This window comes from Zalophus californianus, chromosome 14 (genome assembly GCF_009762305.2).
Source record: "Zalophus californianus isolate mZalCal1 chromosome 14, mZalCal1.pri.v2, whole genome shotgun sequence".
In the NCBI taxonomy this organism is placed as follows: domain Eukaryota; kingdom Metazoa; phylum Chordata; class Mammalia; order Carnivora; family Otariidae; genus Zalophus; species Zalophus californianus.
In genome coordinates, this window is record NC_045608.1 from 72603105 (window position 1) to 72630084 (window position 26980).

General features: G+C 37.6%; 1 protein-coding gene and 1 pseudogene across 3 annotated transcripts in view; both read left to right on the top strand.

The window, feature by feature from the left end:
• The window catches only part of DCC (DCC netrin 1 receptor), a 1177272-nt gene extending 1150492 nt beyond the window's left edge, over positions 1 to 26780 (top strand). For all 3 annotated transcript variants that reach the window (XM_035724067.1, XM_035724068.1, XM_035724069.1), the window contains 2 exons: positions 17145 to 17287; positions 21460 to 26780. In XM_035724067.1, the coding sequence (XP_035579960.1) occupies positions 17145 to 17287; positions 21460 to 21549 (233 nt within the window). In that variant the 3' untranslated portion in view covers positions 21550 to 26780. The remainder of the gene's footprint in view (positions 1 to 17144; positions 17288 to 21459) is intronic.
• LOC113913320 lies at positions 19899 to 20652 on the top strand (annotated as a pseudogene).
• Positions 26781 to 26980: the final 200 nt, after the last annotated feature.

Below are 26980 nucleotides of genomic sequence, written 5' to 3' on the forward strand. Positions count from 1 at the left end.
ATGTCAGGGTCAATGAGCATGAAAAACAAACAGCTGGTATTTCCTTAGAACTGCAAAAATCTATTGGGAGGAGGGAGGACAATTGAGTCAAAATCTGAGTCCTTTCAGAGGCCTTCTGCTAGATTAAAAAAAAAAAATTAAGAGAAAATATTTCACCAGAAATGGTTATATCAATATATAAAATTGATGTTAATTATCGACTTATTCCAGTTAAACTCTGGCATTAAAGTATTGAGTTGCCACCTATATAATCATAAGAGAAAATGAAAAATATCTATTTTCAGAACTTTGTTACCAAGTAGACTACATAATTTGAAACCTATGATTTAAGAACATCCTTGGATTTTACTGAGGAGTGAGTGGCCTCATGGGTGCAAAAGAATGACAAGGAAAAGGGTGAGCAATAAGTTGTTTTCAAAGAAGCAAACATTCCTTTCACATTTCCTAAGAATGTCATAGGTCACATGGTTAACTTCAGCTATATAAATTTTGTTTTTTATGAAATATCTTGAGGGTCAAAGTGTCCTTTTTTTTAAACAAGCTTATGTGAAATTAATAAGGCTAAGGCTCTGGATTTTGCCACCTTTTATAGTTTATAAAGGACATTTCCAAGTGAATTCATGCCTAGCAGAGAAGTAACTGTAATCACCGTCAATTGATGCAGAGCGAGACATTCAGAGAGGGTGAATAACTTATAACTTCTCTAGGATCACATGTCATTATCCTTGGGACCTTTACATAAGCCACAGTGGGCACTCAGTAAATATTTGTGGAGCTGATCAGAATAGAATAATAAAGGTAAGAGCCAGAAATTGAATTCAGGTCTTCAATTTCAAGTCGAATGATGATTACAGGTGAAGCAAAGCAACTTGAGAGTTGGCAAAAGGATTAGACAAGCCGAAAAAATTTCCAAAGTCACAACCATTTGATCCTAAAATATTATGTTCTGAACTATGAATAACATCTTATTCCAAAGCTGAATTAAATTGCATCGAGTGGAAAAAACGATAATGAAGCCACCACCCCTGGAAAACCTATTCACTAATTTAACATCCATACTACAATGGAGAATGGCATCTGCTTTATTCATAAGAAGAGGGAGTGCAGCTCAGTGGAAGGAGAGTCCTGAGTCTTTCCATTATGCCAATTTGGGAATTAATTTTCTTCCCCCGAATCCTACTTATTCTCACCTGTGAAACTTGATAGTCTTCCATATTTAAAGATGAATGAAACATACAAAATTCTAGCAGTCTTAATTACTGCAGAAACGAGAGTGGATATTCTCTCTGTATTTTTTCTTTGCTTTGTGAAAAAGTCTGAGTAAGAGAAGGGGTTTCACTCAAGTAGATTCTGAACTTCATAGTGTGCATTGTCAACTAGTATCAGGGTTCAGTTGCTTTGGGAGCAAGGGGAAATTTTGAAACAAATAAAAAGTGTTCACATAAACCTCTGTGTTAATGGACTACTGAAAATGTGTTGTGAAAAATCGAACACACTGAAAAAAAAAAATCTCTGTGATATTAAAATAAAGTAAGAAAACCATCGTTAAAACCATTTAGAGCTCTACTCCTTCTGAATGTTTAGAATGTTTATCTTACTGGTAGGGACTTAATGGAGAATTCAAGTGCCCTGTTAAACATCCTGTGTACTTCCTAGCTAGGGTTGATGTTCTTATTACCAGGGTCTTTTTATTTACCAGAATGTCAAGGCTCCCAGGAAAGAATGCCTTTATCTTTTGTGGTAAAGGGATTGTAGCAAGCTGCTGCTACTTCCTTTCCTTCCTCCTTTCCTTCTTCTCCTTCTTCTTCTCTCTCTCTCCTCCTTCTTCTTTTGGTGAAAAACAATAAGTAAGCCCTATTGATTTCAAACTGAGAGACATATTATGACATAATTGCAGGTAGAGGCTTACAGGAATTAGGAATAATGATATTCGCAATGACACTCTTCACGTCTACTCCAAAGTGCCCTTCTTAAACATCATTCTTTCACATACCCCATCCTTTTACCCAGTTGTTTTTATCTTTGTACTTCTGTGGTTACCTGAGCCACGATTTTTTTAATAGAAATAGCATATTTCCAGCTATAATAATGTGTTGACCTAGACTACCTTTCAAGGTTGAGTTTGCTAATTTAAACTTGAGTTTCAGTCAGTGTTGCATGTAAAATTATAGTTATTTGTTTGTTCTCTTTTCAGCTACTCTCTAGAGTGGTGTGTCAGTTAGTTTATAGAAATAGGCTGCTTTGTGTACATGATCTGAGCGGATGCCTACCCCAGTGCAGGACTAAAGGCAGCACAATGGGGCCATGTGATGAAGAATATACCCAATCTTTCCAGTCTCTTCTCTGGCAGGAGCCACGTAGGGCTAAAAGAGCATTTACAGGAAGAAAATAAGAAAACTGTAGGACCCAGCTTCCTTGCTCATTGGCTCAGTTAGCGTCAAATAAGTCATTTAACCTCTGTATGCTTCCATGTCTCACAACTATAAATGGTGAAAATAAAATCTAGTCTGGAAAGGGTTTGTTCATGTAAAATGAATTATACTAGTTAAAAATGTTAGCACTGCATCCAGGAGCTTCTGATTTGATATAAACTGGAGACCGCATTGCCTTATAAATTGGGCCTGGTGAAGTCTGCAACACCTTATATTCAGAAGCTGTAGGATCATGTGGAAGGGGGGTTAAAAATAAATTTTAATGGTTTAGTGGCTGGGGAGACAAGATCTAACTCCAGAATGTTATATTTCACCACCAGTGTACGCACCAGAGAGAGGTCAGCCCTTGCACAAAGACAGAATGGTGAACAGACAAGAGCAGAGTGTCTGCTCAGAGTTGTCTGAATATTGTTTCCTGAGTCTAGAGAGAAGCATGGCCTCTTCCAGTTGAACAGGTCTTGTTCTCAAACTATAAATATGTCCGACAGCCAGGAAGATCCCACCAGCCCCTTTAAATGACCAAATGGCATTAAATAGAATTCCCCCTCCAATTTCTTAATCTGTTTCTACCAATTGGTATGAAAGCCCATTCTTCAAACCCAGTAAGGATTTATGACCAAAAAGTGGATAGGTTTGGCGGTCACATGCTTGACTTTCTCTCTTAGAAACACTGCATTTCCTGAATTGCTTCTCAGGATGAACCACTTTGACGTGACTAAAGCCCATGGAATTTCCAGATCCCAGCTCTAATATCTGACTTAGCTATTCCCTGCATTAAGTCTCTGCAAAGAGAATAAATAACAGGGCAAGGAAGGAACAAAGTGAGGAGCAAGAATTGAGCTATTGAAAGTGGGAAAAAGAAGTTATTTCTCATTGAATATATGTAAAATATTACTGACACCTTTGTCTTCTCATTTATGAATAATATAATTTCTTTTACTAGGAATATTATATATGTATGATTCATTTCCAAATGTGATTTGACATGTAAGTTTTTAATTCTAAACTCTCCAATGAACATGACTATCTAAATCCGTTCTTCTTAATTTTTTTTTCCGTACTTCTTAAATTTTACATGCCTGGGAGTCACCTGCAGACCTTATTAAAACGCAGGTTCTGATTCAGTGGCTCTGAAGGAGAGCCTGAGACTCTGCATTTCTAAGATGATTCCAGAAGTTGCTGACGCTGCCACTCTGTAGATCACACTTTGAGTAGTGAGGTTCTAGAACATACCACGTGTCCTTCACCTGCAGTTCATGGAATAACTCAGGGGTTGTGTAACTCATTTGAAATTACATTCACACGTGTGTGTGTGTGTGTGTGTGTGTGTGTGTGTGTGTGTGAGCGAGCACATGCACATTTTTCCCAGCGAGTGCATTTATAGCTTTTGTTAGAGTTTCAAACTGTTCCTTATCTATAACAAGTTAAGGACCACTTACCCTGCCACTTTGTCATCATCCTGCCTTTAGGCACAGCTGTGCAGTGTAAACAACAAAGTGTTTTTTGTTTTGCTTCATTTTGTTTTTGTTTTTTAGACCAATCCAAAAGCCTTTAGTAAGAAGTAAATTTCTGGAATCTAAGGGCTGAACATGTTGGCCCTGCTCAAATGAAATTCTGCAAAATTAAGTCATTCATTTTCTTGTGCAAGCACCTGGGGCCTTAGTGTATATTTGTTGATGCCTGATGAAGGAATTAAATTAATATTTTAATGTCTTAAAAGAGATCCCACCTCTGAAACTGTCTCTTTTCTGTTGTTTTTTAAATGAAGACTAATAGATAAGATTCATAACCATCTGTGATAAATTTTCTCCAGTAAAAGAGGTTCTGTGGAAACTGAGATGCACTGTCATTTAAGGAGGTCATCATAACCTGTCCGTGGCACCCCATGTTCTGGTGTGTGATGGAAAGTGCTTCAGCAGAGGCTGAATGATTACACACACATTTCCTCAAACAGGGACGCATTGTGCAATGAAAATGTCAGATTCCGCCAGCATCATACCAGGGTGATGAGCATATGAAATCTATAAAATATATTTAAGAAAATTTTTTTGATGGTGGTAGGTAAGTGAACCTATACACAGTGGTAATAGAAATCACAGAGAAAGGGCAGGAATAAAAGAAATGTTTATTTGAGTACTGAAGAAGTTAGGTTGTATTATATGATATCCTGAAAAATGTCATCAGGAATCATTTATTGGGCGATAAATCATTCTAAGGGGTAAATATATTTTTGAGGAGACTTGGTGTTAATAAAGAGCTGGTGTGAGGGAGGAGAGTTTTTAAAGAAAAAGAACCTGCTTCAATAAATGTTTGAGCAATTAAAGTCTTCCTCCCTCTCTCTGTGCCCCTTCTTTCTCCTTCTGTCCCTCTCCCCACCAAACTCTTTCTTTTTCTTTCTTTTACATTAAAAGCTTATTTGGTTGTCCCCCTCGCCCCCACGTCACAGCTTCTTAATTTAAGTGGTAACAGGTCCTATACAAGTACCTACCAGTACCTGAGTATTTGAATTTGAGAAATTACAGATCAGAGAGAGGAACAATGATAGAATATTGGGAAGTACCATGAGAAAAATGCTTAAAGACTTTTTTCCTAGATTTCTTGATGTTTTTAATGTTTGAGAATTTTCTGCACATATTTACCTTTCTCCTTGTACCCCCGGGTTAGACATGGTGCAGGATCCAGTTTCTGAAAACTGTGCCAGTCGAGGGGCCATGTCCGCTGTCCAGGCTCTGTCCCCCTCCCCTCCTCCAGCTCCAATGCGCTCACTGTCTTCCAGCTGCCACATAGTCAGTCCCTTCTTAGTTAGTTCCTGCATGTATTCTTAGATTTTTATCTCTTTATTCATTCTACATGTAGTATGACTCTAATGAAATATTTCACACTTCCATGGCTTATCGTCCCAAGCCAACATTTAATATCATAATAGACACCAATTTTCAATATTCTTTAATATCACAATAAAACCTAATATATGCTGGGTCCCAGTAGATACTCAAGAAAAAAATGAACTGATTCTAACCATGGTGATCTGTTTGCAGATTTCGTTATTGACAATTGCTGTTCACAAGCATTTAACCGTGAATTTGCTATCTTATATAATGTTCACAGAAACACAAAGAGGAAAGTAGTGGCTCATGAGGAACCTTGGGATCAGAGAAGATAAAATAATTCATTCAGTTATATCATATCGAAATGTCAGGGCCAAGATTTGAACCTAAGATTTTCTCAAACCAAAGTCTGCTTTTCTGAACAACTATATAATCATATACATAAAGGGCCAATGACTATGTAATTAGTAATGTCACAAATAATAAACATTCCACTTATATTTTAGGATCTCCCTTAATATGTAAATATATATATATATCTGTATATATATATAGAGACAGAGAGAGAGACAGAGAGAGAGAGAAAGAGAGAGAGATTATTTTTTCTAGATATTCTAATACTATTCCATGACATAAAACTCCAGATACATTCACAGAAGGAAAAGGAAAAAAAAAATGGACTTTGTTTTATTTGTTTTCTCCGTGTATTATTTATATTTGCATTAGCTTTTATTTTGTCATTTTTTTTGTTTTCCTTTCCAAATATGTATCGATTACATATTTTTCATACTTGAATTGACCCAACACATCCAACTAAAGAAAGTTTTATTTCTCATCGGAAGACTAAAATAAATATTTATATAAATGTCAAAAACCCAGAGATACTATGGGCTTATTTCTTAGGCCAGTACAAGATATCCAATAGCCTATTTTTCAGAACTAGCTTCCAATCAACTTATTATAGATATGAAATATTCAGAAACTTCATGCTGCAGAACATGCCAAATATTGAAAAGTTACAGAACATTGCATAACAACATATTTTCCTTATAAATAATTTCCCACATATGGACTTGAAGAGATCTTTCTGGCCCAGCATGACAAGGATTAGTCAGAATTTTTCATTGACATTTTGTTCCACTGCAAATAAAGAATAAAATCTCAATTAACTAGTATCTTTGGGGAATAGAGTATTCTCAGGAAATTGTATTTCTGGATAGCTCAGGGTAAAATAGACATCATTTTATAATAAAAAATATTTATCAGTTGGCAATCCTATGATAGCTATAAACTAAGGACTATGAAGAACGCTATTCTGCGCGTGTCTTGTCCGTAAATCCCACACCATCTCTGCAAAGTAGACCATGTCGTTTTATATGCAATGGACCCAGAGTATAGGAGAATCAAATAACATCTCCAAGGTCACAGTTCCTAAAGTGCAGGGACAGGATGTACGGCTGGCTAGTTCGGCGTGATGGCAAACAATCCAGACACGTACCAGGAAGGGCCAGAGTGAGGAAAACGCCGAGGATGGTAGGTGATGCTCTTTTGCTAGAGAGAATGATTCCTAGAATCTTCATGAGATAAGAAGCTGGGAAAAGGCAAGGTAGTGACTTAGGAGAATCAAATCACAAACTGAGATGAAGATGGAAAGTGTGTAATGTAGATTGATGAAAGTGAGAACTGATAGAAGAGACAGCTGCAGCACTTATCTTCCAAAAGAAGAAACAGGCAATTGAGTGAATAATTGGCTATGAAGAATGAGAGAGAAAGTGAGGTCCAAGGTGACTCAGTTCCTTGAATCCTGTGTCATGAGGAACACAGTTGTAAACAAATGGAAAGAGGGAAGTGAGCTTCCCTCTACTCCATGAGAGGGAAGGCAGAATCGGAGACAGTGGAGTTTGTTGAGCCCAAAGGGGCAGGGGCATCTCAGTGGAGCGAGATAGTGAGTGTAGGGAACTAGGAGGAATTCAAGAGGGAGTCACAACTGACGAGTGGATTAGAGAATCATTTTCAGAGAAGTGAGAGCTTTAGCACACGGTAGATAAATGACAACACCCAGAGAAAGAATTTGACGGAAAAGAAAGACATTTGAAAAATGAAATTTAAGGTAAGTCTACATTTTACGAGGGAGTAAAGAAAGAGGTACTAGAGGTAGGAGAACAATGATATAATTTTTCAGAAGCCAAGAAGGGAGAACATTTCAAGGAAAAGGCAGTTTTAAACACACTAGTTCCTTGATTCAAAGTTGCCATCATTTTTTCCTTCCAATATTTTATTATAAAAATATTAAATGCTCAGAAAAATTGTACAGTGAACTTCCCTATACCCACCACCTAGATTCTATATTTTTGGCTCATATATATTCATCTATCCATGCACCTTAATTTTTGATGTATTTCAAAGGATATTGCAGACATCATTCACTTTACCCCTAAATACCTCAGCAATTATATAAAGATGCTATTGCCTTGGAGTATTCCATTGATTTAGTTAAATAATTTAAAGGGAAAAAATAAAAACTAAAATAACTATACAGAATCAATTGTAAGAAGCATTCCAGTTTCAGGAATATTGCTGTGAAGCTTAGAACTGAGAAAACATAATGCTAACAGATCCTATAGAGAGACTTATAAGGCAGATCTCCATTAGGCTGAAAAATTATGATAGTATTTATGACCTTTATATCTGACATTTCTATAGATTGGTGAGGTCAAAAGCCAGGTGTCTGAGAGAGCCGTGGTGAATAAATAAATAGGTAATATGCAAGTGTAGACAACCCCTAAAAGTGTGGCAGCAAAATACAGAAAAGAAGTTGGCGTCTCCATGGACAAAATGGAAATGCTTACTTAAGTAGATTTCTTCAATGGCACACATGCTCTTTGGGGTGGAAGTGGTGATGGTGTTTAACTTACAGTTAAAAATATTTTTAAATTATATGATCATTGACTTACATGATCACCTCGTTGACTAAGTAAGTTACTTGGAGTTTTTAAAATGTTCTTGTGCCATGAATACTATTCATGTTGTGTTTTGGTCAGTCTGAAAGGTATACTTGTAAAAGTTAGAAGAGATTGGGTTAATATGATAGTGTACTAACCCCAAAATGTAATCTGAATGTTATATTTCTGGCCATAGTGTCTTAATATCCATTTGTGGGTGTGGGTGTGGGTGTGTGTATGTGGAAGAGACAGAGGGAGAGAGACAAAGAAAGAGAGAGAGAGACAGAGACAAAGAGAGATTTGATGACTGCTACTAAAAAACAAAACCAGATTTTAAAAATCAAGTATATCAGGATATTATGAAATCTGGGTCTGAATAACCAAGATTATATCATAAAAACAGAATCTTCTGTGGCTAATTGTCTTTATAAAAGGAACTATTTCCAATATTGACAAAATAATTGATTTTTGGAAAGTAAATATCATTATATTTATACATCATGTGAAATATAGCATGAATGCAATCTATTGCATACTAATGTGGATGAATTTGGGAATGATGATATTCTGCATGGAGTACATAATTACAAAAGTTGTGTGAGACTGATGTCTGGATTTCTGTATTGTTTCTGCATTGTTCTAAGGTTTTCATACAATGATATGGAAACTTTATGCAGTGTCACTTGTCTTTATGAATCCAGAATGTAGTTCTTCTGAAGTTTGATCACTAGCATATCAGCAAAACTGAGATAATACAAGGGTTTTTAAGCCTCGTTTCAGTAGAAAACAGAATTGACAATGTTCTTCCTGTGAGCACAAAACATCTGAATCGATGAACTGATGTAAATAATGAGCTCAAACCTGTTGCTTCTTGTTGCAAATAGAGTAGAAAAAGTTAGAAAAAAATAATCAGCTTGGGAGGAGGACACAAATTTCCCTTTAATAACAAACTATCCGAAAATGATCTGGAATATCCACAAAATTAACTGAGAGGCCTCTTGACTTTGACATTATATGCAGAAGGGCATAGGAAGTCACCGTGGACCTATTAACTTGAGCTGTGGGAGCCTGCCAATAAACAACACGGGTGTTTAGTTTTGATTTTGTACTTTTTATTTTGTTAATACATGGTCCAGGAACCTCAGAAAAACATCCAAAGAAGAGGGGAGACCTCGAACTGTTCTGGTGAATTCATTTCTCAAGATCTTTGATGATTTTCCTGAAACCTTTCTTATTCCAGAAGGTATCTAAATCAAGAAGCAGCAGAAACAAGCAGAATTATGAGTGCAGAGTCTCTCCTCTTGTTGTTGTCTTGTTTCCAGGAACAAATTCTACAAAGTATGATGTCAGCTCTACCCTGTATGAATTAGACATTGACATAGGTCCTAAGGACAATAAGACACGTTAGACAATGTTTTTGTCCTTGAGGACTTCTTGTCCCTCCTTTTCTTAGTCATTATTTCCCAACATAAACATTATAGAATGACTATTTATCAACTTAGCTCCCTTTAAATCCCTCGGTAAGGCTCTCCTTTACCCATTATAAATGCAACTAAACACTTCCCCTGTATACAGGATTTTTCTGGATTCAAAGCCATCTGGGACAATGTTAACCTCATGTCTTCAACCCAGTTGGTCACCTCAAGCATATCCTCAGTGTTCCCCTTATTTTTGAAGAGAGGTGGGAAGGTTAGGAAACGAACACAAAGCTTCGGTCCCCAGAAGGGACACTGAGGTATGTTCCTCACCTTTAAAATAGGACACACATTGTAGACTAAGTGCTTTAAGACTGATGCCAAAGCTTACATACTTGAAATTCAGTCACACATGAGGAATGCTGGAGGCTGTTGTATCTAAGTAAATACAGCCACTCGCTTTTTGTTCAATATATTGTCAACATGAAAAGGTAGAGAATATTACACATTTCCCATGTACGTGTTTCTTATCTCTTCCAGAGTCTCAAAAGCTCCTTGTGTGTGAGAGGTGTGTACAAGTATATACTTCCATTTCACCCCAGACATCCTGAGTCTGTACAGAGTTGTTATTTAATAGTAAATACGGGTTAGAGTGATATTATGGTTCACATAGAAACGAGACTGAGAGAGGACATTTCATTTGTCAGAATGGGTCAGAGACCAAGTAGAGATGTGAACCCAAGCCTCTTCCCAACTACTCATTTTATCTATATTCTTAAGGGTGATGAAGTGGAAAATGAGACAGGAAATAGGAAAAAGTAGGCAAGGATGGGAAAATTAATATTGAAATCAAAGTCATGCTACCCACTGGCCTCTGATTTGACCCACGGGACACTGTTCACTACATTACTGCTGCAGCCTATTCCAGCATTTCTCACCAAGAGTAATTTTACTTGGGAGAACCCTCTGCAGAGAGATGCTAGCAGGAGTTTGCACCTGGCAGTCATACATTATGTACCTAATGAGCAAATGAAATGTTTAATAACTGTACTGTGAAAATAAAGCTTAAAACAGTAAATTCCTGCTGAGGCTGCTTATCTACACCTGATGCACATGGCTGGGCCATCTCAGATCTTCAGCTTCATTTGTATTTTATCCCCTCAGTGGGTCCTGCTGAGGAGAGTAACATTAAAACCAAAGCAGTGCTCACTTAATTAGTTGTATATCGGCGTAGACCCATTTATTTAGCATATGGAACATCATGTGTTCTACCTAAGGGTCACCTGAAACACTTCTTCAACATGCACCCTGGGTAGGGGCAAATCTATAGTGGTTTCAGATGGAGCATTTGTAAATTTAAATTTTTCAATTAATCATGGATAATGTAAACTCACTGTAATTTAACACTGCCTATTTTTAGTCGAACTGTCCATTATTAGTTTGAAATAAAAAAGCAAAACAACCATAATTGTTATGCTTTTCATTAATAACTTTAAGAGAAAATGATAGAACTTTTTTTTCTAGAAAGTACAGTTTAACTCATAAGTTACTATAACTGAATTTTAAGGATTTACTTGCTGGAGATTTCTTTCAATTCATTTTTTTTTTACCATGGATTAACTAGTGCTTCCTGAATCTTAAGGAGAGCAAAGAAATCCAAATGTAAAGTTCGGTATGGGTAGAGTAGCTGTATTCTCCTTCCTTGTATAATGTTATAGTTAATAGCTTAAAGATTAAATTGTTTGACCTTTATAGCTCTAAAGAAATCGAGACCCAAAGAAAGTAGGCTGTTGAGCCAAAGTTACAAAACTATATGACTCGGTCTCTGAAGTCCCAGGTTAGGACTCTTCCTCAATATTTAGATGTTTATTTTAACACACATTCTGTGCTTGAAATTTATTGCGTAGATCATACATACTTTACTATCATGGGAAAAAAAGTAAATAATACAGGAAATCGGAAACCTTTTCTCATGAAGACCAGCTTGGTCTTCAGAATTGGGAAACCCTCATCTCTCAAAGGCCTGTCTGCAGAAAGAGAATTTTTCAGAGACCCAGTGCCAACCCTCTTATCACTTGCTGCCGCCCTCAGCTTACACAGGTATTCTTGTTCACATCTGAAAGTCATTCTTCATATTTAGGAGTGATCACAGAGGATCTTGACTGACAGGTTAAGATTATATTAAATTAACGGCTGAGAGCCATGAAAATAATTCATTTAACTTTTGTCTTTCATTTGCTTTTGCTTTCATATATTGCTCTGATAAAACTCGTAGAAGTTTCATTGAAATTCTTTTTTGTGTTTAGACCAATTATCAACATAAGTTCAGTTCTCCAAAGCAAAGAAATAAATATGAAGATTTCTCTGTTGGTTACTCCCTAGATCTACAAAGAATAGGAAAAACTCTCAAAAACTCTATCATTGCTCAACATTGAAGAACAGAAGTTTAATACCCTGGTATAAATGCTTTTTCTAATTCTTACTGTTTCCATTAGTTCTTTGGGAAGGTAAGATTGTGGTTCTCTTTCAGTGTGTCCAAACACCACTGGGCACAACAAAGGCCACCATGCCTTACGGCGGCCCATGAAGAGGAATGAGTACACAGAGAATAGGGGGCACAGGACTGCAAGAACAAAGTTGGCTTTTAAACTGGTTTCTGAGGAGAGTGTAGAAAAGGCAAAATAGCAGCAGAGGAAATGTGGCAATCACCCCACCACCAGCACCCTGTTACTGAAATCTAGGAAGGTTCAATATGAGGGAACGGACTCAAAATGAATGGTGCCCCAACAATCCCAATTCATCAGTAGGTGGGGGGCAGCAAGATGGTTCCCAGTGTCCTCTTCAGATCAGACTGAGCTCCCAGCTGCCACTTTCTAATATGAATGCTAAATAATTACCCTGTTTTCTCACTTGAGCAGAGCTCATGCCATGAGACTGGAGATTGTATAAAAAGATGTTTCCTTGGTTTGAATGGTGTTGAAAATGGATTCAGCAATGAATCATGGAACACTACATCAAAAACTAATGATGTAATGTATGGTGATTAACATAATAAAATTAAAAAAAGAGAAAGAAAATGGATTCGGAATTTAACCATTGGGGCAAGCCACTGGTAAGTTGTCTAGCACAAGGTGAAGGATTAAAGGCATGTCTCGTGGTCCTGTGGAAGGATAGGGATGCAGATTAGAAAATCCAGACGGGAGCCACTAACACAAGGAGAACTACAAGTACATAAGTAAGGAGAGAAGCTCAGCATGGGGAGCCCGTAAGGACCCATTGTTCACCAGTGTCCAGGCTTGAAACATTGGCGGTTCAGAGGAGAAAATGCTGAATCTACCAAAACACAAACATAGCATAGGAGCAGAGTTAGTGCCCACCCAAGAGAATGGGCATCAGCTTTTGAATACAGCATGTTTTCATAGAAGTCTTTGTTTTACAACATCTGCTCCCCTTTACTAAAGGGCAGTTTTGAGACCAACGTTATCTTTTTGGCTATTGGTAAATCTCTCCTGGGAAATGTCCCTCATAGTCTTTTCTTAGTTCCCCATCCAGCAAAGGGAAAGAAAAATATTTAAGGCCATAAAGTACATCAGACAAACCCTGCTAATAATGAACTCTAAACACTGTTCAAATTCTTCGCCTATCCTGGAATTTTATTGAAATTAATTTGACCTTGATCCTTTGATCTCCAGGGATCTTGGTGTTCTGTTCAGCAACATAAAGGGAAGGTCACTAGATGAACTCCAAGAGCCCTTGAGGGGACAGCATTCTGAATTTCTTTGAAATTTGTGAATATTACTTGAGAAAAGGCAGCTACTTGAGGTTTAAACACTCTGTGTGGTCTTTGAAGCCAAGACACTGTCTTTAGTTTCTTTTGTAAAATGCAGCGTCTTGTATATTGTTCAACACTCAGTAGGTTCCGGAATGTAAAACTGTTGCCTAGACACTAGAGAAAATCAATTATAATGACCTTCTTTCTAATAGGTCTGAGTTATGGTACTCTCTAGGCATACTTGCATCATATTGTAATACTATAAGTATTTTAGATACAATATAATGCACTGTGGATCTGCCCAAGTGTTTAAGCTCCAGGACAGAAAATACACCATTAAAATATACTTTTATAGTGGGAACTGTAATTTTTCCACATGCAAAACCACACAAAAAGATAGTCAAATAAACATTAGGGAATTTTACAGAACAGCCTAATAAATTCTAAAATAATCTTTATTTTTGTGTGTTTCCTGGTATAAAATAGGCCCAGCTTGTTTGAATTTCCTACATAATAAGCCCTGCCTTTGTCATTGACTTCTTCTTGTGTCATTCTCTGTAGATATCTATGTTAAAGTGAATTGATTCACAATATGCGTTAGATATTCACTGCATGTGTTTAAGAGTTAAATTTTTCAAACATAGTTTAGTTTATTAAAAATCTTAAACCAAGGGGGAGCCTGGGTGGCACAGTCGGTTGAGCGTCTAACTTGTGGTTCTGGCTCAGGTCATGATCTCAGGGTCATGAGAAGGAGTCCCTGTTGGGTTCTGAGCTCAGGGCAGAGTCTGCTTGAGATTCTCTCTACCTCTCCCTCTGCTCCTCCCTCTCGTGCTCTCTGTCTCTAAAATAAATACATAAATCTTTAAATATACATATATATGTATAATAAAAATTTCAAAGCTAAAAAAATTTAAAATATAAAATAGATTTCATAATCAAGAACACCCAAGTCAAAATCGTAGCAAAAATAAATAGATAAAAGATATGTCCAGAAATCTGTGTTAGTTTTTAAAATGCACCTACTCTATTAAATATAGGGAAGGAAGAGGTGGCTCATGGAACGTTCTAAGAGAAGCAGCTTTCTATGGCAATAAAGCTAAACTCAGGTTTAAGCAGAATATGGTGAACATTCTAGAAGAGAAGATAAGCATAATTCAGGAAATGTGACTCAAAGTAGGGGTTCACTAGATCGATTCTCAAGGTTCACCTGTCCTCAATAAAATTCCTCTTTAAACTTTGTGCTTTCACTTAAGTAATCACCTACAATATTAATGTGAACTACGCATATTGGAGCCTCTGGAGAGCCATTTTATAGCACCACTTTGCCAGGGGTTTTAGTTCTGCCTTTGTATTTGAGCTTAGAACTAAGTTAGCTCCAGAAACATTGCATTTATAGTCAGAAGCTAAAGAGAAAATGACAGAGGGAGACTTAATATACAAAGAGTTTGTTCACATCCAGTGGAGACCAGCTGGCATTACATTCTCCAGAAGAAAGAAGGTTTTCCTGTTATTCAACCAGAGGAAATTGGTAGTCTTAAACTGAGCATATAAGACCAACCCAAAATGACTTGTGCCATAGCAGTCAGTACCACATTTATATGGCTGTTTTGTTTTAGCCAAACCAACTCGTTCATCATATTAAATTAATGATGTTAATTGAAATAGTGCTATTTTTCTAGGACTTTGCTATTTAATTTTAAATGTGTTTTGGTTTTATAGCTTAGTATAAGAATTACAAGTTTATAAAAGCTCTGCCACGTGTTCTGCTTGTATATATTTAAATAGCATAGTAATAAAAGTAGTTTAAATCGATGCTGGAGTTTATTAGAATGTTGTTTCCCCCTTTATGTTAAAACGCAATTCAACCATGAGAAAACACAAAACAATATAATAAGTAGTTTCTACCCTGAAGTTACTTATAGTCTTTGAACTAGATCTCATGGTCTTCTACATTGCTTCTTCAAAAAGCTAACTTCAATTGGATGGGCTAGATCAACCTATTAATGATAAACCCTTAATTTGCTCAGTGGAGTTAGATAGATCTTGGTACAAACCTACCTGCCCTTTCCTAAATGTGTGAGCTTGGGTAAGTTACTTTGTTTCTTCTCTCCACTTTAACTGTGGACTAAAAATTCACATATTGTTTTGATAATTAAATATTCGTAATAGGTTGCCCTCTTTGAACAAGTTATAGGGATCAGCCCCTTTAATTACATAATCTTATTTAATCCCTCCCAAATTATCATTCCCATTTTACAGAAGAAGAAACAGGCTAACAGATGTTAAGTCAGTTGACCAAGGGATTACATGGCTAGTGCATAGTTGAGCTTTCCAGGATCTGAATTTAGACTGGACTGATAAATCCCAAATTCTTCCCCACTATGTTTTTTGGCCTAAAATGACTTAAAGTGCTTACCATAGGTCTGGAGCTTAGTAGACACTCAGTAAATATTATTTCCTCTCTTAAAGAAAATGATTCACATTCCTCCTGTTTCTATATTTCTTTTCATCTGAGCTACCAAAAACTTAAGATCACCCTCTAGTGATAAGTCACTCCAACTGCAAACTTTTGATCCCTGAAGTTTAAGAATGAAAGAATATAAGTATGAAGGAATTCATGCTAGGCCATATAAATATGAAGGTATGAGAAAAGGTGCTATATTATGATTTATCATTATTTTGGGTAGCATATACCTAATTGCTGGCCTCTTAGACTGTTCTCATTATTTTTTCCCAATAAACAAATGCCCACAATTTCTTTAATTGTAAAATAACCTCTGAGTTTTATTAACTGGAATTATATTTACCAAAGTATGATCAGAACAAAACAGTTTCCCCAAAATACATATTAACAGACCATTGGGATCATTAGAACTCATTGTTGATGATACAAAAGAACTCAAGCAAACTTCTTTCCGTGGTTTAATTCAATACCCTCTGTGTTGAGGTTTTGGTTACAAAGCTCAGAATGACAAAGTCCTTAGGTATGTGAGGTATACTAGCCAATTCAATAAGCCTTCATAAAACCTTTATTTTAGGCTATAAGGACAAATTATATTAATTACTGCTATAAGCTAAGCAGGATTTATAAGGCAAATTTCAGATCCAAAAACAAAAGGTAGCCATTATAACAGACAGAAATGTCATCTAGTAGAAATTCAGCAATTCTCACAAATGATTTTGTTTTATTGAGAGAAGCTATACTGATCAGGACAGAATAATATCTTTTTTCTTTCCCAAAAGAGAATTAATAATGAGATTCTATGAGTTTAGCCAGTAGGACTTTCTTTTACTATAACAACTAATAGTCATTTATAGGTCAAGAGTGACCATCTCTTTTAACTGTACAAATATTCCTTGATGCTGTTAAACAATTGAGGCTTTGCTTAGGCAAGCTAGCATAGGGCTTTCTGGCCCAAAGCTGGGACTGGCACCAAATGAGTTCCACTGACACTCTGTAGGGTATGATGAACAGTCTGGAGCTCCCAGGCAACCTTTCACAGCATGATTTGGAATCCACTTGAAATTACATATGACTGGTGGAGCTTCGTCTGGAGAGGTCTAATCAGAATTTGTCTTCCATTCAATAGAAATAAAATGAGCCCATTCATTGTGTCATAATTCATCTCTATACTACAGAATGAACAATAACCTAAAATCAATGGCAACCCACTGGAGTTGGCTTCCACGCTTGAGAGATTGCTCCCCAGAATGTTTTATACATTACTTTCATCACTCTGTGTTTTCTATTTCAGGGCCTACTCTTCCCAAGACTCATGTTAAAACAGCCTCTCTTGGGTTGGCTGGAAAGGCAAGATCTCCTTTGCTTCCTGTATCTGTGCCAACGGCTCCTGAAGTATCCGAGGAGAGCCACAAAGCAACAGAGGATCCAGCCAATGTAAGGCTATCCTTGAAATTTATGCTGTGTCAGGTGAAGCAGTGACCATTGCTATACTTAAAAAGCAATCTTAAAAATCAAGCAGATTTAAAGAATGTGTGACTTTACATACATACATACACATATAGGTGTATATATGTATTTCCTTGCAATGGGTTGACATACCTTGGCATTTGACTACATATATGATGATTCTTTAAAACAACAACAACAAAATAGTAACAAAAACTATACTCTGAAAACTTTTCTGAAGTTATCAGACACGTCGCTTCTAAAATCACACAGTAGCCTAGAAATATAGAATTGAGAAGAAAAAAATACAAAATGAAAAAATGAAGGAAGGAGTTTAAGAAGAAAAAAGAGAAGGAACTGACATAATTAGAAAATAAGAGGAGAAAATTTAGTTATTTGAGAGAAAACGTTTGCTAACTAGAGGAAGAAGCTAAAATGTGATCAAATTAGAAAACTCAGAAAGAAAATAAATGGAGACCAAAAAAATCTAAATTTTGAGAGAGCAAAAGAGAGTTTAAGAGTTCTCCCAAAAATGCATTATAAGAGAGATTTGAAAAGATGTTGCCTAAAGGCAGAGATTTACAAAACTCTGGAGTGTTTCTGAATATATTTCAAGAGAAAGCATTTAAAACGAGAACAAAGAACTATCATATCATATATCTTGAAAAGTCACAGTGGAAGGGGAGAAAAAATAGATGAGAAAAACAAGTTAGAATCATCTCATTTGAATGAACAATAAATTTTTTTCTTGACTTTATCGTTTTTGGTACTGCAAACCATAAGGTATTTTAACAACATGGAAACCAAGGAATCTGGATATGTGTATGTGTGTGAATGTTTGGCAGAAGTCTGTTATATGATTAATATACATTTCGTATACTTTAAAAAGGTTCAAATTTATAGTGCAATATTCGTTTAGTCTCGGGGCTGTTGGGTGTACCTCAAGTCAGGTCAAATTCCTAAATTTATGTAATATATCTCATCTCATAAGGAATTATGTCAGGTGGCCCATATTTGTATTTAAGGTTGATTCTAAAGAGTGACAGTCAAAGCTATACTATTAAAAGCAGTAAGATTATACATTAAAGGATACACAGAAACAGGGCAAATAAACTAGATCAACACTGCCCTACAGAAATATAATGTGAACTACATGTGTAATTTTAAATTTCCTAGAAGCCACATTAAAAGATGTGAAAATAAATGAGATTAATTTTAATACTGTCTTTCATCTAACCCAGTATTTCCAAAATGTTATCATTTCAACATGCAATAAATACAAAAAATTTGTCAAAAAGATATTTTACATTTTTGTACCAAGTGTTCAGAATCTGGTGTGTATTTTATATATATATATATATATATATATATATATATATATATATACACACACACACACATTTCAATTCAGACTAGTCACATTTCAGAAATCCAGTTGTTACATATTGCTAGTGGTTGCTGTGTTGGACAATGATAGCTAGACAATTCAAAAAAAAGAAAACCCAAACAACAGTTAAGAAATGAGTTACCAACTGATCACCTCCCTTCAACCTCTCCCTTTATATGTAGGCCAGTCTTTTGAGCAAAAATGGCTACTTTTCAATCCCCATTAAGCTCTGGAGATTATGTGGTATATGACCATTCATTGGTATGCTGAGATTTCTATAAGAAGGTACCATTTTCAACATATTTAATATCATGCATTCCGAGCTGTTTCCTTAGTGGCTAGAGTGAGTTAGTGCCCATCCCCCATATAATCTCTAATGGTGTGCTCTTGGGATCAACGGTATTTATTTGGCAGGATTAGATACCCATTCTGACCGGGTAGTGAGTAAGACTTTCCATCCTACACAGAGCTAGAAATCATGACTCAGGCCTCATTGTTTCAATAACTTAATCAAATTGATAGCCAAGAATAATCAAGCAGGACAGGTCTGTATTATTCAAAATAAAGGGTATGTTGGAAAAGAAAAGAAAAACTAACATTTATTGAGTAGGTAATACCCACCAACACTGACTTATTGAATCCTCCCAGCTACCCAGTGAGGCAAGCTTGTTATTCCCATTCGACACATAAGGGGACAGACTCAAAATGAGCAAGTATATGAAAGACCTGGGATTCCAATCAATACCACAGCCTTATTTCCTCCACTGGCTAGCCATCAAAATTACTTGGGAAGCTTTAAAGAGAGAGAAAGAGAGAGAGAGAGAGAGATTGTAACTATCTTATACTTAACTGCATCAGAATTCCTGAGGCCAGCAATGGGGGTATCTGTTCTGTGATAACTAATGATCCAGTATTACTAATGACCTGATTCTCGTGGCCCCCAGTAAGAGTTCTAGAGAGTACGTTCACTAAGACTTCCAAGACTTCCTCAGTTCAAGCTCTTCATTGTACCCACCAATCAAATGTGCTAGAATATTGCCTATACAACTGTGCATACAGGCAACTCTGGTTTGGGGTGAGAATTTTGTTTCCACATACAAACTAAAGTCATAATCCTCAGACCTTTCACTGGCCAAGGCAAAGTCCATCAAACTCCCACACAAAAATGTACATACGTCTCTTTTTCGTGGCGTGTTGGAGATGGTAGGCTGCTTCAGGATGAAGGTGAACATCTCTTTCCCAGCTACTGGCTGCCAGAAACTCATTGAAGTGGACGATGAACGCAAACTTCGTACCTTTTATGAGAAGCGTTTGGCCACAGAAGTTGCTGCCGATGCTCTGGGTGAAGAATGGAAGGGTTATGTGGTCCGAATCAGTGGTGGCAATGACAAACAAGGCTTCCCCATGAAGCAGGGTGTCTAGACCCATGGTCTTGTCCGCCTGCTGCTGAGTAAGGGGCATTCCTGCTATAGACCAAGGCGGACTGGAGAGAGAAAGCGCAAATCTGTTCGGGTTGCATTGTGGATGCCAATCCCAGTGTTCTCAACTTGGTCATTGTAAAAAAGGGGAGAAGGATATTCCTGGACTCATTGATACTACTGTGCCTCGTCGCCTGGGGCCCAAAAGAGCCAGCAGAATCTGCAAACTTTTCAATCTCTCTAAAGAAGATGATGTCCGCCAGTATGTTGTGAGAAAGCCCCTAAACAAAGAAGGGAAGAAACCTAGAACCAAAGCGCCTAAGATTCAGCGTCTTGTTAGTCCACGAGTCCTCCAACACAAACGGCAGCGTATTGCTTTGAAGAAGCAGCGCACTAAGAAAAATAAGGAAGAGGCTGCAGAATATGCTAAACTTTTGGCCAAGAGAATGAAGGAGGCCAAAGAAAAACGCCAGGAACAGATTGCCAAGAGACGGAGGCTGTCATCTCTGAGAGCTTCTACCTCTAAGTCTGAGTCCAGTCAAAAATGAGATTTTCTATGAGTGACAAATAAATACAATCAGACATCAAAAAAAATGTACATTTGTTGTGTTATGAAAAAAAGGAACATGGTGATAGACATTCTGTTCAGATCCTGCTGGGTGACCTACGGAAAGGAAAAAGGAGTAACATACTGAATATGCACCATGTGCTGGTCACTGTGATAGTCACTAAACAGGCCACAAGGTGCTCAGAATAGCCTATGAAATAGATGACCAGCATCATTTTATAGCTGAGAAAAGCTTTGGATCAGAGAGGCTTACTAACTTATCCGAGACCATACAGTTCTACGGTGGTAGAACTTGATGTGAAATGAGATTTTTTTTTTTTACTCTAAAGCTTTTTCCTCAACACAGGGATGAAGTTAGTGAAACACGATGCAGTCATTCCTCTCATCACTACCTCTTTTATTACCAGCATCTTCATTCAGTGATTATATTCTGAGCACAGCCTCTTGCTATGGCTGTGGGCCACTGTGTCATGCTTGATAATACAAAGTAAACCACCTAGATGTGGCCACTGCCTTCATAAAAGGAGATATCGATATTCGCCTGTCCTTTAAAAAAAAAAAAGATTTTATTTATTTATTTGACAGTGAGAGAGATAGCGAGAGCAGGAACACAAGCCAGGGGAGTGGGAGAGGGAGAAGCAGGCTTCCCGCGGAGCAGGGAGCCCGACACGGGGCTTGATCCCAGGACCCTGGGATCATGAACCAAGCCAAAAGCAGACACTTAACGACTGAGCCACCTAGGTGCCCCTTCACCTGTCCTAACTCTTTGTTCTCGTTCTTTCTGCAGGTGTACGAACAGGATGATTTGAGTGAGCAGATGGCAAGCTTGGAAGGGCTAATGAAGCAACTTAACGCAATCACAGGCTCGGCCTTTTAACACGTCTCACCCAATTGATGAGGTGTATTTTTCTGGGAACTTTGCAGCATACCAATTACCCATAAGCAGCACACCTGTGTCCAAGAACTCTTAACCAGTGTACAGATCAACCATCAGGACCACTCAGTTATGGAAGATCCTGAAGCATTTCAGAGGGAAAAAGCATCCCTTCTTTCATAGGTATCAGGAAATTCACAATGGTGACCATGGGGTCCCTAAGCAAAAGCAAAGATCCATCCTCACTGCAATGTCAAGGCTGAAGCTGCTAGCCGAGTCCTGGGTCTTTGCCACTGCAGTGACCACACTGTCCTAACTAAGGCTTGGGTTTTCCTTCACTGAGGCCTGTCATTTCCTTTCTGTGTAGGTCTAGTCTTACAAAATGCAAGTGCATTATCCAAGCCTGTACCATGCCATGGCAAATCAGTGCAAGCTCATTATTTTGTTTTCAACTTCAAAGTACAGAGCACCCATGGAAATTCTCTTGCCACATAGCACCAAAGGATTGGATGTTTTCTTGACAGCACAAAGAGTAAATAAGTAAACAAAAGGCAGCGAATGCTTATGTTTTATAACTCAGACATTCATCTTGCACAGGTGGTGGATATTAGCCAGTGGCGGTAAAATTCACCCATTTCAGCAAATATTTGTAAATCCACCCTTGGTTAATATTTATGTCTGGAGAACAGGGAAGTAAAAATCTGCAACTAGGGGCATCCCACCAGCAGCAGTCTGTTTCCTGAAAGAGGATACAATATGCAGTCTTCTCAAACACACGGTAATTATGTGCTTAAGCTTGTTATAGGACATTTTTCAATTGGGGTGGCTTTTGTGCCATATCACACTGTGATGACATTTCAAAGCTTCACCACGGCCATCTTCCTCAGAAGTCGGGCCGGAAGAGCTCCCCCCCTTCGTCCTGTCCCTCCCTGAGTTCTCCTTGGCAGCCAGCCTTGGGCGAGGTGGCCAGCTCCACACATCGCTTGGCCTCCTGACCAACATCCCTGTCACCCTCTGTGGAAATGGCAGACTCCCTGAGAACAGGCCCTGAGGAAGGGAGAGAAAATGGAAGGCAGTTTCAAACGGTACCTGTTCTTGAGTGATGTCACTTCTGCCAACAGGCTCCTCACTGACTTAGAGGGGGCAGTATTGGTCAGTGGCGACCACCAGGCCCTGTTGTCAAGGGAACCTTCTACACTATGCCTGCCCAGAGTCAGAGAGGAGCAGAGGGCAAGGTGTCACTTGATACTTCTGACACATTATAAATCCAGTGGATACTTTTCAGAGCTGCGTCTTCATTGAACTAGAATTTTAAACTTCTAACACCATGTTTATCTACAGCTTGGAACTAGGTGAAATTAAGAACATTTTGTGTGCACCCTTTAGTTTCTGAATTTTCAGCCGCATTTGGAGTTAATCCCTGTTTATGCAGCTGAATTGCCAAAAGGGAGCTAGTTTGCATATTTATCAGTTAGGCAACTTGAAAACCCAATAAGAGAGTTTCAGCTGAATTATTCCTTTCAGCTCTCTTTGATTTCAAGCTTGAGTAGGTCATAATTTTAAAAGAGCATGGAAGGGATAGGATCTTTACAACCTAATAGCTCCTTTTATTAGGTGGGTAATTATATATGAATCCCTGAATAAAATATTTTGAGCAAAATGGCACTGTAACAGAAGTAATAATTCAGATTATTTTTTTACAGTTTTATGTCGGGAAGGAAATCTGATGTCAAAGAGAGGGCTTGTTCAAATGGTTCATTAGAATGTCCGGTCCATTTGTGAAATTGTTCCTTCAACAAGAGTGCTTATTCAATTTACTAAGATTTTCTTGAAGTTCTTCTGAAGAGCTATGTGACGTTATTCTATGGGGCAGATTACTCTTCTTCAAAATCTGGACACTTAGGTAGACAACCCTCCACTGACCGGGAACAAGGCATTTCCTAACATAATGTTGAATCTTGCAGAAATAATTCATTACTTCAGAAAATGTTCATTAGGCTAGCTTTACCCTCTCGAGGTCCTAGAATGCCTCCCCCATTTCTAATACTAATAAACAAGTAACATTCGCTGATGGTATTTGTTATCCAAGGAATGTCATCCTGAGTGCTCTGTTTGGAATGGGCTACAAATCTCAAATTTCAGATTGAATATAGACTCTATCTGGACAATCAAGAGAATAGCATTCTTCACAAAATTCTCGATGACTCTAGTCAAAGTCCCTGACCTTAATAAATAAAAATTTTTAAAACTACATGAAAATATGCATTATTTGTTTTCAGCAAGAGGTACATTTCTGGTGCATGCTCTTGAAGCTTCCTTCCTAAAGAAATACAATGGTTTATTTTAGTAACTGGTATTGCTAATAAGTCTTGCTTCATGCTTTGAAGATATAGTAGAATCCATTTAAATTCTCTCAAGAGACTCTCCTGTGCTTTACCCCATGATTTTAATATGCAATGACTTTGCCACAACTTTTGTAAAGCTCTGCTCCCCACTCTCTCAAAGAGTTTACATATATATATAATTGCCTGCTCAAATTTTCAGATAACTTTTTAATTTCCCAGCCTTCTGATCTCTTGACAAGAAGCAATCTGTGAAGACTGCAAGATAGCCTCTATTTTGTTCCTAGCTCCGAGCCTAGGTCATAATATACAGAGCTCTTTAAGCTCATAAATCTCTCTGACTCCCATAGGGCGATGCTTGACAGCCAGCCAGCAGCTCTGCCACCAGGACTCATTTCTCCCTGCAAAAGAAGAAAATAAAACTCGGCAGGGCATGCTCAGGACTCCCCTGCATTGGGCTGAACTGTCAGGCAAGAGCCTCCTCTTGAAAAAGTCTGGTATTTTTCTTTTGTATTTCATACCGATGAGAAAGCTATTTTTCTTTCCTCTAGAAATTTCTGCATTTGTTAAACTCACAAAAATGTAGAGAGCTCAAAATGCATAAGGCAGGAGGATGCTCTAACCAAAAGTTAAATATTTCTTAGTGATTCATATTCAGTTAAAAAAAAAAAAAAAGAGTCCTAGCTACCTCTTTGTAGAATATGCTATAAGCTTCTAGAATATGTAAACAATGGAATTTCACCTTTGGGTATTACAAAATGCACACTCAATTGAACAATCTGGAAAAAAAAAAGGAGAAACAGATCAAGCCAGGGATTTAAGAGGTGAATTTATTAAAGTTTCCCATGAGGGATTAGATACAACATTTTTCTCTTCAAAATAAGGGCTGCTTGAAATGACGTGTGTGTTTGGTCCTCTGCCTCAGTAGGAGCTACAAAAGGAGAGTGGTCCAGCATTAGTGTGTCATTCCCATCAATATTTGGAAATTTTAAAGTTTGGCACTCACAGCTTTTCCAATAAAGAATCCCTAAGTAGAGGTTTTTCTGGAAACCTTTCATAGTCCGTGTTTGAAGATGGTTGCTCATTCTTATCCACCCTTTTGATACATCTGGCTGTTGACTTTGTTTAGAGAAACATCTAAAGTCTTCTCCAATTTAACAGAGGGTTTCATACGGCAGCTGGACTGTCACTCCAACAACAACAACCAAAAAATGTCCCCTCTAAAGAAATCACCTTATCATGTCAGATGAAATTGTATCCCAGACTCAGACTTATGGTTTTAGAATTTCCATTTCTAGTCCATAAGAGAGAGACAAATAGAAAAAATTTCCTAGTTGTAGGTGTGTTTAGAGAAAACAAAATCCTCTGAATTTTCAAAGAGATGTGGAACAAGGTTGCTTTCCCTCCCTCAATCAACTAGTTGACTTCATACAATCACAGACCGTCCTGAAGGCCAGAGTAGCCTCCCTTGCCTGTTCATAACCATATATACAATACAGAGCCCGTAACCTAGTAGAGCTTCAGAAGCAGGCATACTCACATCTGCCATCTCTCTCTTCTTAAAATTACTTTCAAAGCAACATTTTACTCATGGTGTTTATTTCTCTAGTGACTTTCAGAAATCACTTAAATATTGCACAGAAGAGCTTTCCACGGGGTTCCCGTTTTAAATTACATTACTTAGAAAATCGTAGCTATTTTGTGCAATTTTCCATTCCAGTGAAAAATACACATTCCCATGCCTCAGTGTACCTTGCTATCCAAATACCTGCTTCCAAAAGGTAATGAAAAGAAATGCCTGAGTATTTCCTGGTCAGTGAGGTTGCATAAGAGACCAATACCATGCCCATATCAGCAAATAGATATCACTTCTGGGCTTTGCATTGCCGCCGCTGGGTAACGTTCACTTGGCGACTTCTGGCCGCACTCTCTGAAGGACTTCTTCTGCTCTCAGTAGAGAGCCTTTGTACAGTGTCATCCTATAATTTTTTTGTTGGCTGGAAAGCAACAGCAAAACTCTGCAAGATGTCACAGATGCATGGGCCAAGGGATCTCACTGTGTGCTGAAAGTGTTATTTTCAGATGCAAGAAAGGAAAGTTGGTGAGGAGGAGAAAGGCTGTTTTTTATTATTGTAGGGTAAACCTGACAATTCTGACCTTGGTGAATTGTCAGCTTGTTTGGGGGATGGGTGGGTGGGTCCGGGGTGTACTTTTTATAAGTAATATTTAATTTATTATTTAGAGTGGCTTCTTTTTGGATAATTTATGATAAAAAGGGAGATCTGGTTGGGAATCTAGATATGGCTATTAAAGCTGCAGTGTTCCATATCTCAGAGGGACCACTTTGGAAATGAATTGTCCATTTGCTGAGTATGAGGATGCGTCCAGGCAAAGCCTCCGCTAAAGCTTCATCATTACCACCTTCTCCCTTTCCAGGGTCATTCAAACAAGATAACACCAAATCTAAAATAGTCTGCTAGCATTTTGCAGATCAATGCTACTCATTCTCTCAAAGGGCTTTGCAATTCAAATTGTTAGTGTGCTAGTGGTAGGTTTATTTGGTAGAAATGGGTATACTACAGCTTTAACTAGCCTTAGTGGAAAAAAGAAATTTTTTGTTGCTACAAAACACCTTTAAAAAAAAGAAAAAGGTATTTTGAGCCTACAAAGAGTTTCTTTAAATTGTCAAGACTCTAGCATTGTTAACCAAATTAGACTAGTGATTGCAATATTTAAGTGTAAATCTTGTTCTATGAGAAAGGATACTTGCTTACAGTTTAAAACGATGACTGTTTCTACACACGATCTTGTATACTACCACACGAGGAAAAGGGGTTTTGTAATCACTGTAGAACAGTCTCATATTCATTTTTTATAGAAATGTTATTCCAATGGTGCATTTTTTGTTTAATAAATAAAGTTTTGATACAAAGTTCTTTCTTCAAGTTATTTTTATTAAATGGCTGACGTTAAAGGCACCCGACCCTCATCCCTCCCTGTCTATTCTTACCCTCAGGATACATACTTTTTTTGACATCTGTGGCAGAGGCCACAGTGCTCTGCTGTATCCCCTTGGATCCTTCTACCATTTT